This window comes from Scardinius erythrophthalmus, assembly GCF_964197995.2.
Source record: "Scardinius erythrophthalmus genome assembly, chromosome: 4".
NCBI lineage: Eukaryota > Metazoa > Chordata > Actinopteri > Cypriniformes > Leuciscidae > Scardinius > Scardinius erythrophthalmus.
The window spans coordinates 678,506-691,854 of NC_138224.1; the positions used below are offsets into that span (position 1 = coordinate 678,506).

Below are 13,349 nucleotides of genomic sequence, written 5' to 3' on the forward strand. Positions count from 1 at the left end.
TAAAAATAAATTTAAATATAAAAATAAATGTTTTAGTGCCTTAATTTTTTGCAGGCTCACTATTGGGTGATTCAGAGGTTGAGGGCGGCCATTTTGAGTCGACATCGTTGTAGTTCTATAGTCTCTGCAGTAAACTTCAGTCAGCGCTTGAGAATCAGTCTTGCTTTTATCTTTCTTTTATTCTACACATATTGGATCCAAGGAAATGAAATGTCAGATAAGGCAGCAAAAGAAGCCACAAAAAAATAACATTAACTTAATTGTTAGGCTAAGTATTAATGAAATCAAGAGTATTGTTAAGAAAAGGTTGAAGGAAAGGTGGCAGTATATCATTTTGAGTGGCCCTAAAATTATATATATATTTAGCTTATATAGCTTATTTTATTTCATTTTGATAATATTTTTTCTATTTTTAAATGCAATTTTTTTGGAGTTTTTTTAATTTTATTTACCTTTAAATTACTAGATTTGATCAATAAATAATAAATAAATAGTAATTTAAGCACATTCCTCACATTCTTTCAACTTAAATTCATAATAACTCACAATTTCATGCATAACCCTTTTAATTCAGCTCCAAATATCTTACATTGGGTGTCTTTGTCGACCTCTTGTGGAAAAATAATAACATAACAATGAGATTTCATGAGATTTAATAAGAATGAAATTAAGAGTATTGTTAAGAAAAGGTTGAAGGAAAGGTGGCATGATAAGGAGAAGAAAGATCCATGGTTTTATAGAACTCAAAGGAAAGTGGGAGAGAGATGAGAAATGCAGGAAAAACAGGAGAGATGAGATACTAATATCGGAACATGTTGTGCTACTGTCAGGAATACGAGCCTGAAAGAGGGATTCTAATGCTAAATCTATAGCAAACATAAAAATGCTAATTATACAAAGAGATATTTTACTAAATTAATGTTAAAGTTTTATTTTTCAGTAATAAATAATTTGTGGGAGAGGAAATAATAATAATTATTATTTTAAAATGGAGAGAGTATGTCATTTTGATCCACACACTCCATACCAGTCGGTGGCGGTAACGCACCATTTCGTTGTTTGTCAAATGTTAAAATTTCATAAAGAAGAATACGCTTCCTTATAAAAGTCTCCTATCTACTCTTAGAGAAGTATTACTTTTTACTAAGACTTTTTTGACACTTAAGTCAAAGTTTAAGACTATTCTTAAAGGTGCATTGTGTAATATTTAGGAGGATCTGTCGACAGAAATGCAATATACTCTTTGGCAATATCATAAACATGTTTCTACGGTGGCCCTAAACGGACAAACGCGTTTCGTCTCTATGTTGTTCTTCGTGTAAAGAAGCTTTAGCTAAAGTCAGCGAATAAAACACTGACACAATAATGAACAAGTGATAATAATATTCGCAATAACATATCGTTTTACTGAATAATAAAGTAAACATCATAATTTATCTTTGTAAAGAAACCGCATTGTTTAACTGGCTACTCTCTGCTGTCTCGACATCACTTCCTGTCGGCCACCGTAACTTCTGTTGGGTGCAATTCACAAACTCGCCACTAGATGCCGCTACAAATCACACACTCCACCTTTAAGAGCATTCCTGGCATATCCTTTATCTACTGCCTTGCTTTACTTTGAGTTTACTGTCTTACTGTCTTTTTATTTTATTTTATTTTTTTGTGCTTGATACTGTATCCCCTGTGCTTTTTGTTCAATAAAAAAAATAAAAGGATTCCTGGCATATGGGCCTTTGTTTTGAGTTTCTGCTCGTGAGTTTCGTTTCCTGAGAGAGAGTTAACCCATCAGGTGCTGATCTGGAGTCAGTGTTCAGAGAGAAACTCACTCTCTGACCCGTATATAAACTCAATAATCATGGCGGAGGACACGATCCTGCAGGTTCTGTGCGGGAATCACGGAGCGATGGATTACGAGCGACTCCTGGACATTTCATTCGGCCTGACAGAAATATCTCCTCAGAATTCCCTGGATAAAATCCTGCGGGAAAGCGGCGCCTTCACAGTCATACAGCGGGACGAAAGTAAAGAGGTTTTCGCCCAAGCTAACGTCAAACTGTGTCGAAGGAGAGAGTGTGCCGAGCTGTCCTGTGGAGACCTTCACATGTGCAAATATGAGCTGATGACGGGGCGCTGTACCAGGTGTGTGTGAGACCGAGGGGCGACTCGGGGCAAGTTGTCACAGCACTTTAAAATCTAATTTATTGGATAACAAACATATGATGAAGAAAGATGCACAAACACACTTTACAATCAGAACAATCCACTAAAACATCAGCGAAACACCAGCTGATTCATTTCACTTCATACATTCAGTCAGTCAAGAGAAAAGATATAAACACGTGATCTGATGAACATGGAAGCCCATTTTTTTCCACGTCATGAAAAAAATGTCATACTAATCAGAAGTATGACATAACAAGTATAAATTATGACAGTCATAATTATGAGATAAAAAGTTGAAACTATGTGATAAAAACGTGAAATTATGACATACTAAGTTATAATTAAGAGATAAAAAGTAATATTTATGAGATAAAAAGTTGAAACTATGCGATAAAAACTTGAAATTATGACATACTAAGTTATAATTATGAGATAAAAAGTCAGAATTATGAGATTAAAAACTTGAAACAATGCGAAATTATGACATGAGTTATAATTATGAGATAAAAAAGTCACAATTATTAGATAAAAAGTTGAAACTGCGATTAAAAACTTGAAATTATGACATACTAAGTTATAATTATGAGATAAAAAGTCAAAATTATGACAAGCTAAGTCATTATGAGATAAATAGGCCTAGTCAAAATTATGACAATCAGATTACAAAATAGGAATTATGGCAAACGAAGTCATAATTATGAAATTAAGGTTATGCTTACATGACAACAATGTTTTAAAAATGGAAAAGTCTTTCCTTTGTGTTTTTGAAAAGTTTAGCATACAGGCGACAGCGTCGTCTAATCGATCCCGTTCACACGGATCCGCGATAACTATTAAAAACGCTGTGTTTTGCTGCCAGGCCAGTAGATGGCGACGTCACGTCTCCGTTCTCACAAATTTGCGTTTTTCTAGTTTACACGGAGACGATATCGGTATAATTTTCAAAACTTAGCACTTTGAAACCCGTTTTCAAAAGTTTGCGTGTTCAGGCCCCCCCGAAACGCCATTGTGAACGGGCAAAAGTGAATAAAATGTTTTACTTATTTAGTTAAAAACTGTGTCATGTAAACAGCCCCTAAAAAGTCTAAACTGAGATAATTGATGTTGACATATCAAGTGATAACATGCTTAATTACTTAGTAATAATTATGATGTTAAAAAGTTCTCTTTTATAACTTTTTATGTTATAATTATGATTTAAAATGTCGTATTATTTACTTTTTATTATGATTTGTTTTTATGTCATAATTAAGCTTTACTAAAGTATGATTTTTTTATTGGTGGAAATAAGCTTCCACATTTTATGTCATAATTATGATTTACCAAAGTATGATTTTTTTTCTTATCAGTTTACTTATGATGTAACGAGTAAAGTAACGCATTACAAGTAACGTGCATTATGTAATGTTTTTCTTTTGTGGTGGAAATGAGTTTCCACAGATGAAGGCCATTCAGACAGGACTTTAACTCTGTGTGTGTGTGTGTGTGTGTGTGTGTGTGTGTGTGTTTAAGGAATGGCTGCGGTTTTGGACACCAGCAGCTGCGATCCGAGCACAACATGAGGATCCTGGGAGCGCATCACATGACCCGTCTGAGCCGAGAGGATCTGCGTGTGTTATTACTGCAGTCCGACAGCGGGCTTCTCCCCCCCGTGAGCCACCGATCACATGATCAGTTATTAACATTGATTGTTCGATTAATCGTTTTTTAAAATGTGGTCGATTCAACATCGATTCTCAAAGGCCACAAATCGATTTTTTTCCCATATTTATTTATCAATCACCCAAAAAAACAGTATTAGTTTTCCTCCACTGTCCATAGGCTTGCAGCTTGCATGCTGGGAGATGTGTTTTATCTTAGACAAAAAATAACCTGATCCCGTTTGATCAAGGCGTGCGACGGTTCTGACTTGTCCAATTTTCAGGATACATTTATCATCTTGCATCAAAATCCTGTCTATTCATTGTATGCATTTGAAATATAGAGTTTAATATACAGGTTTGTGGCTCTTAATTTTTTTTATTAATTAACCACTTGTAAACTTCACTGTTCTTTTTTATAAATATAGGATTTGTATTAAATCTATATTCATTGAGTCGAATCTGGAATCGAAATCGAATTTAGAATCGAAAATCGAATCGAAATCAAATCGAATTGAAACATCTGAATCGATACCCAGCCCTGGTTTCACGGTATATGACGGTATTTTTTCATTTTTTCCCAGCATGCCTGGGTGTTGCCCACATGTTCTACTGATTGAGAGACGACATACTGCAGGAGATTGAGTTCTAACGCCCTATTTTACTGTCATGAGTGAATCCTGTCGTCTTCATCCCAGGTGTGTGTGATGTTCAACCGAGGCCGAGGGCCGGACGGGCTGTGTCCCGACGGAGAGAAGTGCACTCGACTGCACGTGTGCGAGGACTTCATCCGGGGACGCTGCGGCCGCACGGACTGCACCCGGACCCATGACTTCCACGAGCCTCGCGTGAGAAGAGTCCTGTTCTCCAGAGGAGTGTCTCATCAGCTGATGGACCAGCTTCCCTTCATCTACCGCAACATCCTCGCTCTGAAGACCCGCGAGGAGCGCGCCCGGACTCGCAGGATCCAGCCGGAGACTAACTCAGGTGTGCTGGGAGCAGGGTTACGTCATCAGATTACTCTTTCAAGTAACTAGTGAAGTAGCGCATTCAAATAAGTAATGCAAGTTTCTTTGTTTACCCATTCGTTGACTGACAGCTCTCCTGTCCTCATGTTGAGACAAATCGAGGCGTGTGTGTGTGTGTGTGTGTGCACGATTGAGTGCACTGTAAACCCGAATACGTTGGCAAAACTCAAATTTTTAAGTTAAGATATTCCAAGTTTAAGCAGAACTGGCAGATTTTTATTTTGTACTCTTTTGACTCATTTGACTTGTTCTTAACTTGAAATGTTTGAGTACACTAATTCATACTTTTAACTTAAAATCTGCATGTAACATCAATGTGAATATTTGTATTAGCATAAACTTAGCTAGCTATAACTAGCTAGTTCAATAAATGCTAACTTATTAATTTGCTAACATGTTCACAATAGCATTGTATAGCACTTGTTGTGTGAGTGCAGCAATATAATGCTTTAGACATACTCTCAAACCAAGATGGTAACTCTCTTAAAACCAACATTAACGTAAATTCTGCTAAATTAGCATAACAAAACATTAATCACTACTAAATCTCTCACTTAACATTAATCTTGCACAAAAAACAACAACATTATATTACACTTAATTTTAGCATTTACTCTCCCTTTCGAGTGCTATGGGCAAAGCATGCTGGGAAATAGAAATCCCAGCCCAGTTTCAGTTAAACTTAAGTTCGTCTAAATTAAAAGATATATTTTCATGAAACTCAAAACAATGAAACGGTTCAGTTTGCTTAAAATATATCAGTTCTGTGAACATGAAAGAAAAAGAAAGTGCTAAATACTCATAAAAGCTCATTTGACTGAACTAATTAGTTTAATTTGAGTTTGCTCTACTCATACCAATTAATTATTTTGAGTGTTCGGGTTTACAGTGGTTTATTAGTAAAGCAAGGAGAATATTTGCCTCATATTCAGATCTTATCTCGTCTGCAGAGAACGAGATCTGCCTGTCCTTTCTCGTCAGAGGCTTCTGCAGAGACGGTACGTGTGTGTGATAATGTCTCGGGGTGGTTGCTAGGGTGTTACTATGTGGTTGCTAGGGTGTTTCTATGTGGCTCAATTGTGTTTTGATTCAGTTTAGTTGTGACAAATAGAACAGGACAATCAAGTTCAACTCGACTCAACCTCAATAGAGTGTCAATGTTGCAAAATTCATCAATTATGAAATTAATTCAGATCTAAAATAACAAGTGTCATTATTTAGATCAGTTCAGTTCAAATGTTCTCATCCGATAGTGCTTTGAAATCGATTATATTATGGAATATTATTGTCTTTTTTGGTGACGATGATCGACTGACTGAATATATTATACAGTTACTCACTAAATACATAACCAAAACACTTGATGAACTGCATTCACCTTGTACCGGACCAGCTGTTTTTTAATTCCAGTCATATTTTAACACCACATTGTTCATAACAAATACATATACACACATGCAAGAAGTCACAGTGTGAACAGAAAATAAGGCACTTTGCTCTTTATTGCTTTGTGCATCTTTTATTGTTGGGTTGTTATTGAAACACATTGCATTAGTAGACCAGTGAGATTCAGATATCAGCGTTTCTGTCAGCAGATGAGTGCAGCAAAACACACTTTAAAATGCCCTATAAGTGGGAGGTGAAGGTGGGCCGAACATGGCACGACTTACCCAACAGTCAACAGATTGAGCGTGATTACTGTGACCCGTCCAACATTCACAGGTGTGTATACATATAGTATATAGGATAGTTCAGAAAATCATGTCGTTCCTTTCGTTCACCTTCGAAACACGAGTGTTATATAACTTATATATTGTAATGCAACCTCTATGTCTATGGAAAAAACTGAATAAATAATATGCGTTACGTCTTTCTGCTCCTGGACAGTTCTGGAAACGAGCCCATTTGTTTTGAGGAAATGACTCTGGGTTTGGACGAGGTTCGGCGTCTCTCTACAAAATCCTCTGCGCTTCTTCCCGACGTCATGCCCCTCACCACCTCCTGGACCTGGTACTGGAAAGACGAGTACAACCGCTGGATTCAGTACGCATCAATAGTATGTTTGATCAACTGCATTCGTCTGCATAAAGTGTTAATGAGCAAATCGTTTCTGGTGATCAGTGTTGGGGGGTAATGCATAACGAGTAAAGTAAACCATTACAAGTAACGTACATTACGTAATCATATTACTTCTGTGATGTAACAAGTAACGCATTACAAGTAACGTACATTACGTAATCATTACTTTTGTGACGTAACAAGTAACGCATTACAGGTAACGTACATTACGTAATCATATTACTTTTGTGATGTAACAAGTAACGCATTACAGGTAACGTACATTACGTAATCATATTACTTTTGTGATGTAACAAGTAACGCATTACAGGTAACGTACATTACGTAATCATATTACTTCTGTGATGTAACAAGTAACGCATTACAGGTAACGTACATTACGTAATCATTACTTTTGTGATGTAACAAGTAACGCATTACAAGTAACGTACATTACGTAATCATATTACTTTTGTGATGTAACAAGTAACGCATTACAAGTAACGTACATTACGTAATCATATTACTTTTGTGATGTAACAAGTAACGCATTACAGGTAACGTACATTACGTAATCATATTACTTTTGTGATGTAACAAGTAACGCATTACAGGTAACGTACATTACGTAATCATATTACTTCTGTGATGTAACAAGTAACGCATTACAGGTAACGTACATTACGTAATCATATTACTTTTGTGATGTAACAAGTAACACATTACAAGTATCGTACATTACGTAATCATTACTTTTGTGATGTAACAAGTAACGCATTACAAGTAACGTACATTACGTAATCATATTACTTTTGTGATGTAACAAGTAACGCATTACAGGTAACGTACATTACGTAATCATATTACTTTTGTGATGTAACAAGTAACACATTACAAGTATCGTACATTACGTAATCATTACTTTTGTGATGTAACAAGTAACGCATTACAAGTAACGTACATTACGTAATCATTACTTTTGTGATGTAACAAGTAACGCATTACAAGTATCGTACATTACGTAATCATTACTTTTGTGATGTAACAAGTAACGCATTACAAGTATCGTACATTACGTAATCATTACTTTTGTGATGTAACAAGTAACACATTACAAGTATCGTACATTACGTAATCATTACTTTTGTGATGTAACAAGTAACGCATTACAAGTATCGTACATTACGTAATCATTACTTTTGTGATGTAACAAGTAACGCATTACTAGTATCGTACATTACGTAATCATAACTATTTGTGATGTAACAAGTAACACATTACAAGTATCATACATTACGTAATCATTACTTTTGTGATGTAACAAGTAACACATTACAAGTATCGTACATTACGTAATCATTACTTTTGTGATGTAACAAGTAACGCATTACAAGTATCGTACATTACGTAATCATTACTTTTGTGATGTAACAAGTAACGCATTACAAGTATCGTACATTACGTAATCATATTACTTCTGTGATGTAACAAGTAACACATTACAAGTAACGTACATTACGTAATCATATTACTTCTGTGATGTAACAAGTAACACATTACAAGTAACGTACATTACGTAATCATATTACTTTTGTGATGTAACAAGTAACGCATTACAGGTAACGTACATTACGTAATCATTACTTTTGTGATGTAACAAGTAACGCATTACAGGTAACGTACATTACGTAATCATATTACTTCTGTGATGTAACAAGTAACGCATTACAAGTAACATGCATTACGTAATCATATTACTTCTGTGATGTAACAAGTAACGCATTACAAGTAACGTGCATTACGTAATCAGATTACTTCTGTGATGTAACAAGTAACGCATTAAGGCCCTTTCACACTGGACGCGATTTTGACGCACGAATAATTCGCGCGATGGGTTTATTTTTTGATCAGCTGTTTGTGTAATGAGCGCTTCCACACCGAACGCGAATGTGCTGAGGCGAAAAAACGACTTTTATTTTTTTCGCTTCGATGTCGATTTTTTTTTTACTTTTGCGGCGACAGAATAGGCTTCAGCCAATTCACATACTACAAGGACAACGATTTGAAAGACAATGTGTGGCGTAGCATTGCCAACCAACTCGGTTATCACGACTGTGAGTGTGTTGTGTGATAGTCCTGTGCTGTGTAGGCTAGCAGGCCAAACTACATTTGGGATAGAAAGCTAACACTATTATCGTCAAAGATAGAGACAGAGACCGTGTTTACTTTGAACACGTAACAAAATGCAGTGAGACTATTTAGGGCTGCTTTTAGTAGGCTATACTATACATTCTTTGTGTGATATTTCTAGTCGAATGATTTTTAACTTACTTCGTGTGTTACATGTAATGTGTAGTTACATTACAAAACGCACTGTTGAAGACGCAAAAAAAACTGCACATAAGCACACTCCCCTTCAGACTTTCTGTTCTGTAAGATTGGCTGCACCCAAAACCTTCTTTTCTGTCTTTTAAATAAAATGAAAAGCTCGTCTTCACTGGATGCTATGACTATGACTGGATGATGATGATGATGATGATGAAGTGTCCATGTTTTCTCAGCTGTCGGCGCGATTCGTGCGAAAGTTTTGGAATGTTGAAGCTCTCTGAACGTCACAGACGTCGCAAATTCGCGTCGCGGCTGATGTGAATGGTTTTGATGCGAACTATTCGCACACGAACTATTCGCTTTTTCGTTTCGCTTTTTCTTTACGCATCCGGTGTGAAAGGGCCTTTACAAGTAACATGCATTACGTAATCAGATTAACCCAGATTTTTGATGTAACCAGTTACTTTATAAATTTACACATTATTTGAGTTACTTTTTTTTTTTTTTAAGTAATGCAAGTTACTTTTCAGTTTAAATAATTTGCTAAATACAGTAATGATTTTTTTCCCAGTAAAGAAACACCTGCAAGGTCTGGAAGAGAGCGTAATGCATTACTTTCTGTAAAAAGTAACTATATAATTCGTTTTTTAGGGAGTAATGCAATACTGTAACATAATAGTTTTAAAATCAACCTACCCCATCACTGCTGCTGATAAACATGCTTCTTTCCTCAGGCAGAGATGCACCGACTGTCTTCAGTCAGCAGTGAGACGCTGGAGCAGAGATATCAGGAGTACTTACAGCTGAATCAGGAGGATTCTGGGATCAAGTTCACAGCGGGAAACCGTTTCTATGAGCTCAGTTTCACAGGTTTGTTATAAGTCAGTGTTCTGTGCGGGTTTCAGATTTGAACGTAACACTTTACAATAAGGTTCATTAGTTAACATGAGTTAATGTATTTACTAACTAACAATTAGCAATACATTTGTTACAGTATTTAGTAATCTTTGTTGATGTTAGTTAATAAAAATACAGCTGTTCATTGTTCATGTTAGTTCACAGTAATGTTAACAAATGCAACCTTTGATTTTAATAACGTATTAGTAAATGTTGAAATTAATATTAACTAAGATTAATAAATGCTGAATTATTGTTCATTCTTAGTTCATGTTAACTAATGAACCTTATTGTAAAGTGTTACCATTTGAACATCACAGATAATCTTGTTCACAGACATGAAACAACGAAATGAAGCTAGCGGCACAGAGAGACCCGTCAGACGACGGCCCGCGTTTGTTTCATCGGTCGACGTCCAGAAGGCTAAAGCGAGGTGACGGGGCTCACAAGTGTCCTGTGCGTTGATGTTATGCTTCTGACTGCTGTCTTGTGTTACTCTGTGTGATCTTTGTTTTCCAGAGGTTGCAGTGCCAGCAAGACTCAATTTTCTAAAGGTGTTCCTGGATTTTGGGACCATACTGCGATTCCTAAATCTGGATTTCAGGTTCAGTTTTTTGTCAAGTCAAGTCACCTTCATTTATATAGCGTATTTACCAATACAGACTGTTTCAAAGCAGCTTCACAGTGATAATTGGAAATTAAAGTAACAGAGATTGTTTTGGCTTTACAGCAGATCTAGAATAAAGTTATTGTCCAGATAAAGTTAGTTTTGATTGATTCACTTCCGTCGCAAAGATCATTAGTTATTAACTTAGGGGCCGCTAACACACACCGTTCTAACAGAAAACAGAAACTTTTAATGTGTTCTGGCCGTTCATTTGCACAACAACAGTGTTTGAAACTCGAGAACACAAACTTTGAAACAGGATCCAAAGTGCAAGTTTTTGTAACGATCCAATCATTTGATCATCATCACTGCTCTCTAATAAAACAGATCTCTTGTTTATTTGCAGAGAGTCCGTCTCCCGCTATCTCACAGAGATTACGTGAGAGTCCAGAAGCGCTTCAATGAAACTCTGAGGGGTTTTACTGTCCGACAGATCGAGCGTGTGCAAAACAGGGAACTCTGGGAAAACTTCATGATGTGGGTATCAGTTCAGGCCCGTTGAGAAGAACTGATTATCTTGCACAAATCTTTAATCCAAGTTTTATTTGCATAAACATACTTTTTCTGCAGGAAAAAAGAACAAATGAAAATTGCAAACAACGAGAAATACCGTGAGTGGCTTTTATTCCACGGCACCAGATCCTCTCTTGTCGATGGAGTGTGTCACAGAAACTGTGACTTTCAGGAGGTTGATGCAGCAGCTTATGGAAAGGGTATGTTTTATCAGTAGAACCCAGCTAACTAAAGTATGTTCTAAGAACGTTTTGCTTACATATGAGAACAGTATTTCTGAAGGTTTCCCTGAACGTCCAGTTTTTTTTTTATCAGATTACTTTTGTGATGTAACAAGTAACACATTTCAAGTAACATGCATTACATAATCATTACTTTTTTGATGTAACGCGTAACAAGTAACGTGCATTATGTAATCAGATTACTTCTTTGATGTAACAAGTAAAGTAATACGTAACAAGTAACGTGTATTACGTAATCAGATTACTTTTGTGATGTAACCAGTAAAGTAACACATTACAATTAACATGCATTACGTAATCAGATTACTACTTTGATGTAACAAGTAACGCGTAACGTGCATTATGTAATCAGATTACTTTGATGTAACAAGTAACGCGTAACAAGTAACGTGCATTACGTAATCAGATTACTTTTGTGATGTAAAGTAACACATTATAATTAACGTGCATTACGTAATCAGATTACTTCTTTGATGTAACAAGTAAAGTAACACGTAACAAGTAACGTGTATTACGTAATCAGATTACTTTTGTGATGTAACCAGTAAAGTAACACATTACAATTAACGTGCATTACGTAATCAGATTACTTTGATGTAACAAGTAACGCGTAACGTGCATTATGTAATCAGATTACTTTGATGTAACAAGTAAGGCGTAACAAGTAACGTGCATTACGTAATCAGATTACTTTTGTGATGTAAAGTAACACATTATAATTAACGTGCATTACGTAATCAGATTACTTTTGTGATGTAACGAGTAAAGTAACACATTACAAGTAACGTGCATTACGTAATCCGATTACTTTTTTGATGTAACGCGTAACAAATAACACATTTCAAGTAACGTGCATTACGTAATCAGATTACTTTTGTGATGTAACGAGTAACACATTACAAGTAACATGCATTATGTAATCAGATTACTTTGATGTAACAAGTAAAGTAACATGTAACCATTAACGTGCATTATGTAATCAGATTACCTTTGTGATGTAACGAGTAAAGTAACGCATTTACAAGTAACGTGCATTATGTAATCAGATTACTTTTGTGATGTAACGAGTAAAGTAACGCATTTACAAGTAACGTGCATTATGTAATCAGATTACTTTTGTGATGTAACGAGTAAAGTTACGCATTTACAAGTAACGTGCATTATGTAATCAGATTACTTTTTTGATGTAACGACTAAAGTAACAAGTAACCCATTACAAACTGAAATGTTTTAAAAAGCAAATTTGCTTGTAAATTCTAATTTCCCCCCTTATTTGTCAGGGATTTATTTCTCAAAGGACGCCAGGTACTGGGACGAGCGGACGGATGGGTTTGCAGTGAGGCGTGTGTTCGCGTGCAGGGTGTTGGTCGGGCACTACACCAGAGGAGCGGCTCGTTTTCGCCAGCCTCCGGCCAAACGCGCTGACGGAAGTCTGTATGACAGCTGTGTCAATGATCCACGTGACCCCTCTATCTTTGTGGTGTTTGACAGGTCTCAGATCTACCCAGAGTTTCTTATTACGTACGAGGAGGAGAACAGGATTTTTGAGGTGGTGCGGTCGGGTTTTGGCGCGTGTGACGTCTCTCTAGCGGCGGGGATCGCTCAGGAAAACACAAAAGAAACAAAGCAAACCTCTAAAGCCACAGAACCAGAGCAAACCTCAGTCATCATCGACTCAGGATCTGCCAGCTCACTCAGGGGTCCGGATTCTGAACACACTTCATTCTCCGGAGGATCAGACTCTCTCATTACGGTCTTAAGTTCAACGTTAGACACAACTGTGGGTGTCACCACTGCACTTCCTGTTTTA

General features: G+C 36.4%; 1 protein-coding gene across 1 annotated transcript in view; it reads left to right on the forward strand.

Annotated features, from left to right (window-relative positions):
• Positions 1 to 1,777: 1,777 nt before the first annotated feature.
• LOC308689219 (protein mono-ADP-ribosyltransferase PARP12-like) overlaps positions 1,778 to 13,349 on the forward strand; it is a 13,042-nt gene continuing 1,470 nt past the window's right edge. Inside the window, exons 1-12 of the mRNA XM_081362831.1 lie at positions 1,778 to 2,142; positions 3,679 to 3,817; positions 4,505 to 4,793; positions 5,785 to 5,832; positions 6,430 to 6,556; positions 6,722 to 6,890; positions 9,955 to 10,090; positions 10,454 to 10,550; positions 10,637 to 10,721; positions 11,131 to 11,261; positions 11,355 to 11,497; positions 12,820 to 13,349. The exon at positions 12,820 to 13,349 is cut by the window's right edge and continues 1,470 nt beyond it. Coding sequence (XP_081218957.1) covers positions 1,859 to 2,142; positions 3,679 to 3,817; positions 4,505 to 4,793; positions 5,785 to 5,832; positions 6,430 to 6,556; positions 6,722 to 6,890; positions 9,955 to 10,090; positions 10,454 to 10,550; positions 10,637 to 10,721; positions 11,131 to 11,261; positions 11,355 to 11,497; positions 12,820 to 13,349 — 2,178 coding nt within the window. The 5' untranslated portion in view covers positions 1,778 to 1,858. The remainder of the gene's footprint in view (positions 2,143 to 3,678; positions 3,818 to 4,504; positions 4,794 to 5,784; positions 5,833 to 6,429; positions 6,557 to 6,721; positions 6,891 to 9,954; positions 10,091 to 10,453; positions 10,551 to 10,636; positions 10,722 to 11,130; positions 11,262 to 11,354; positions 11,498 to 12,819) is intronic.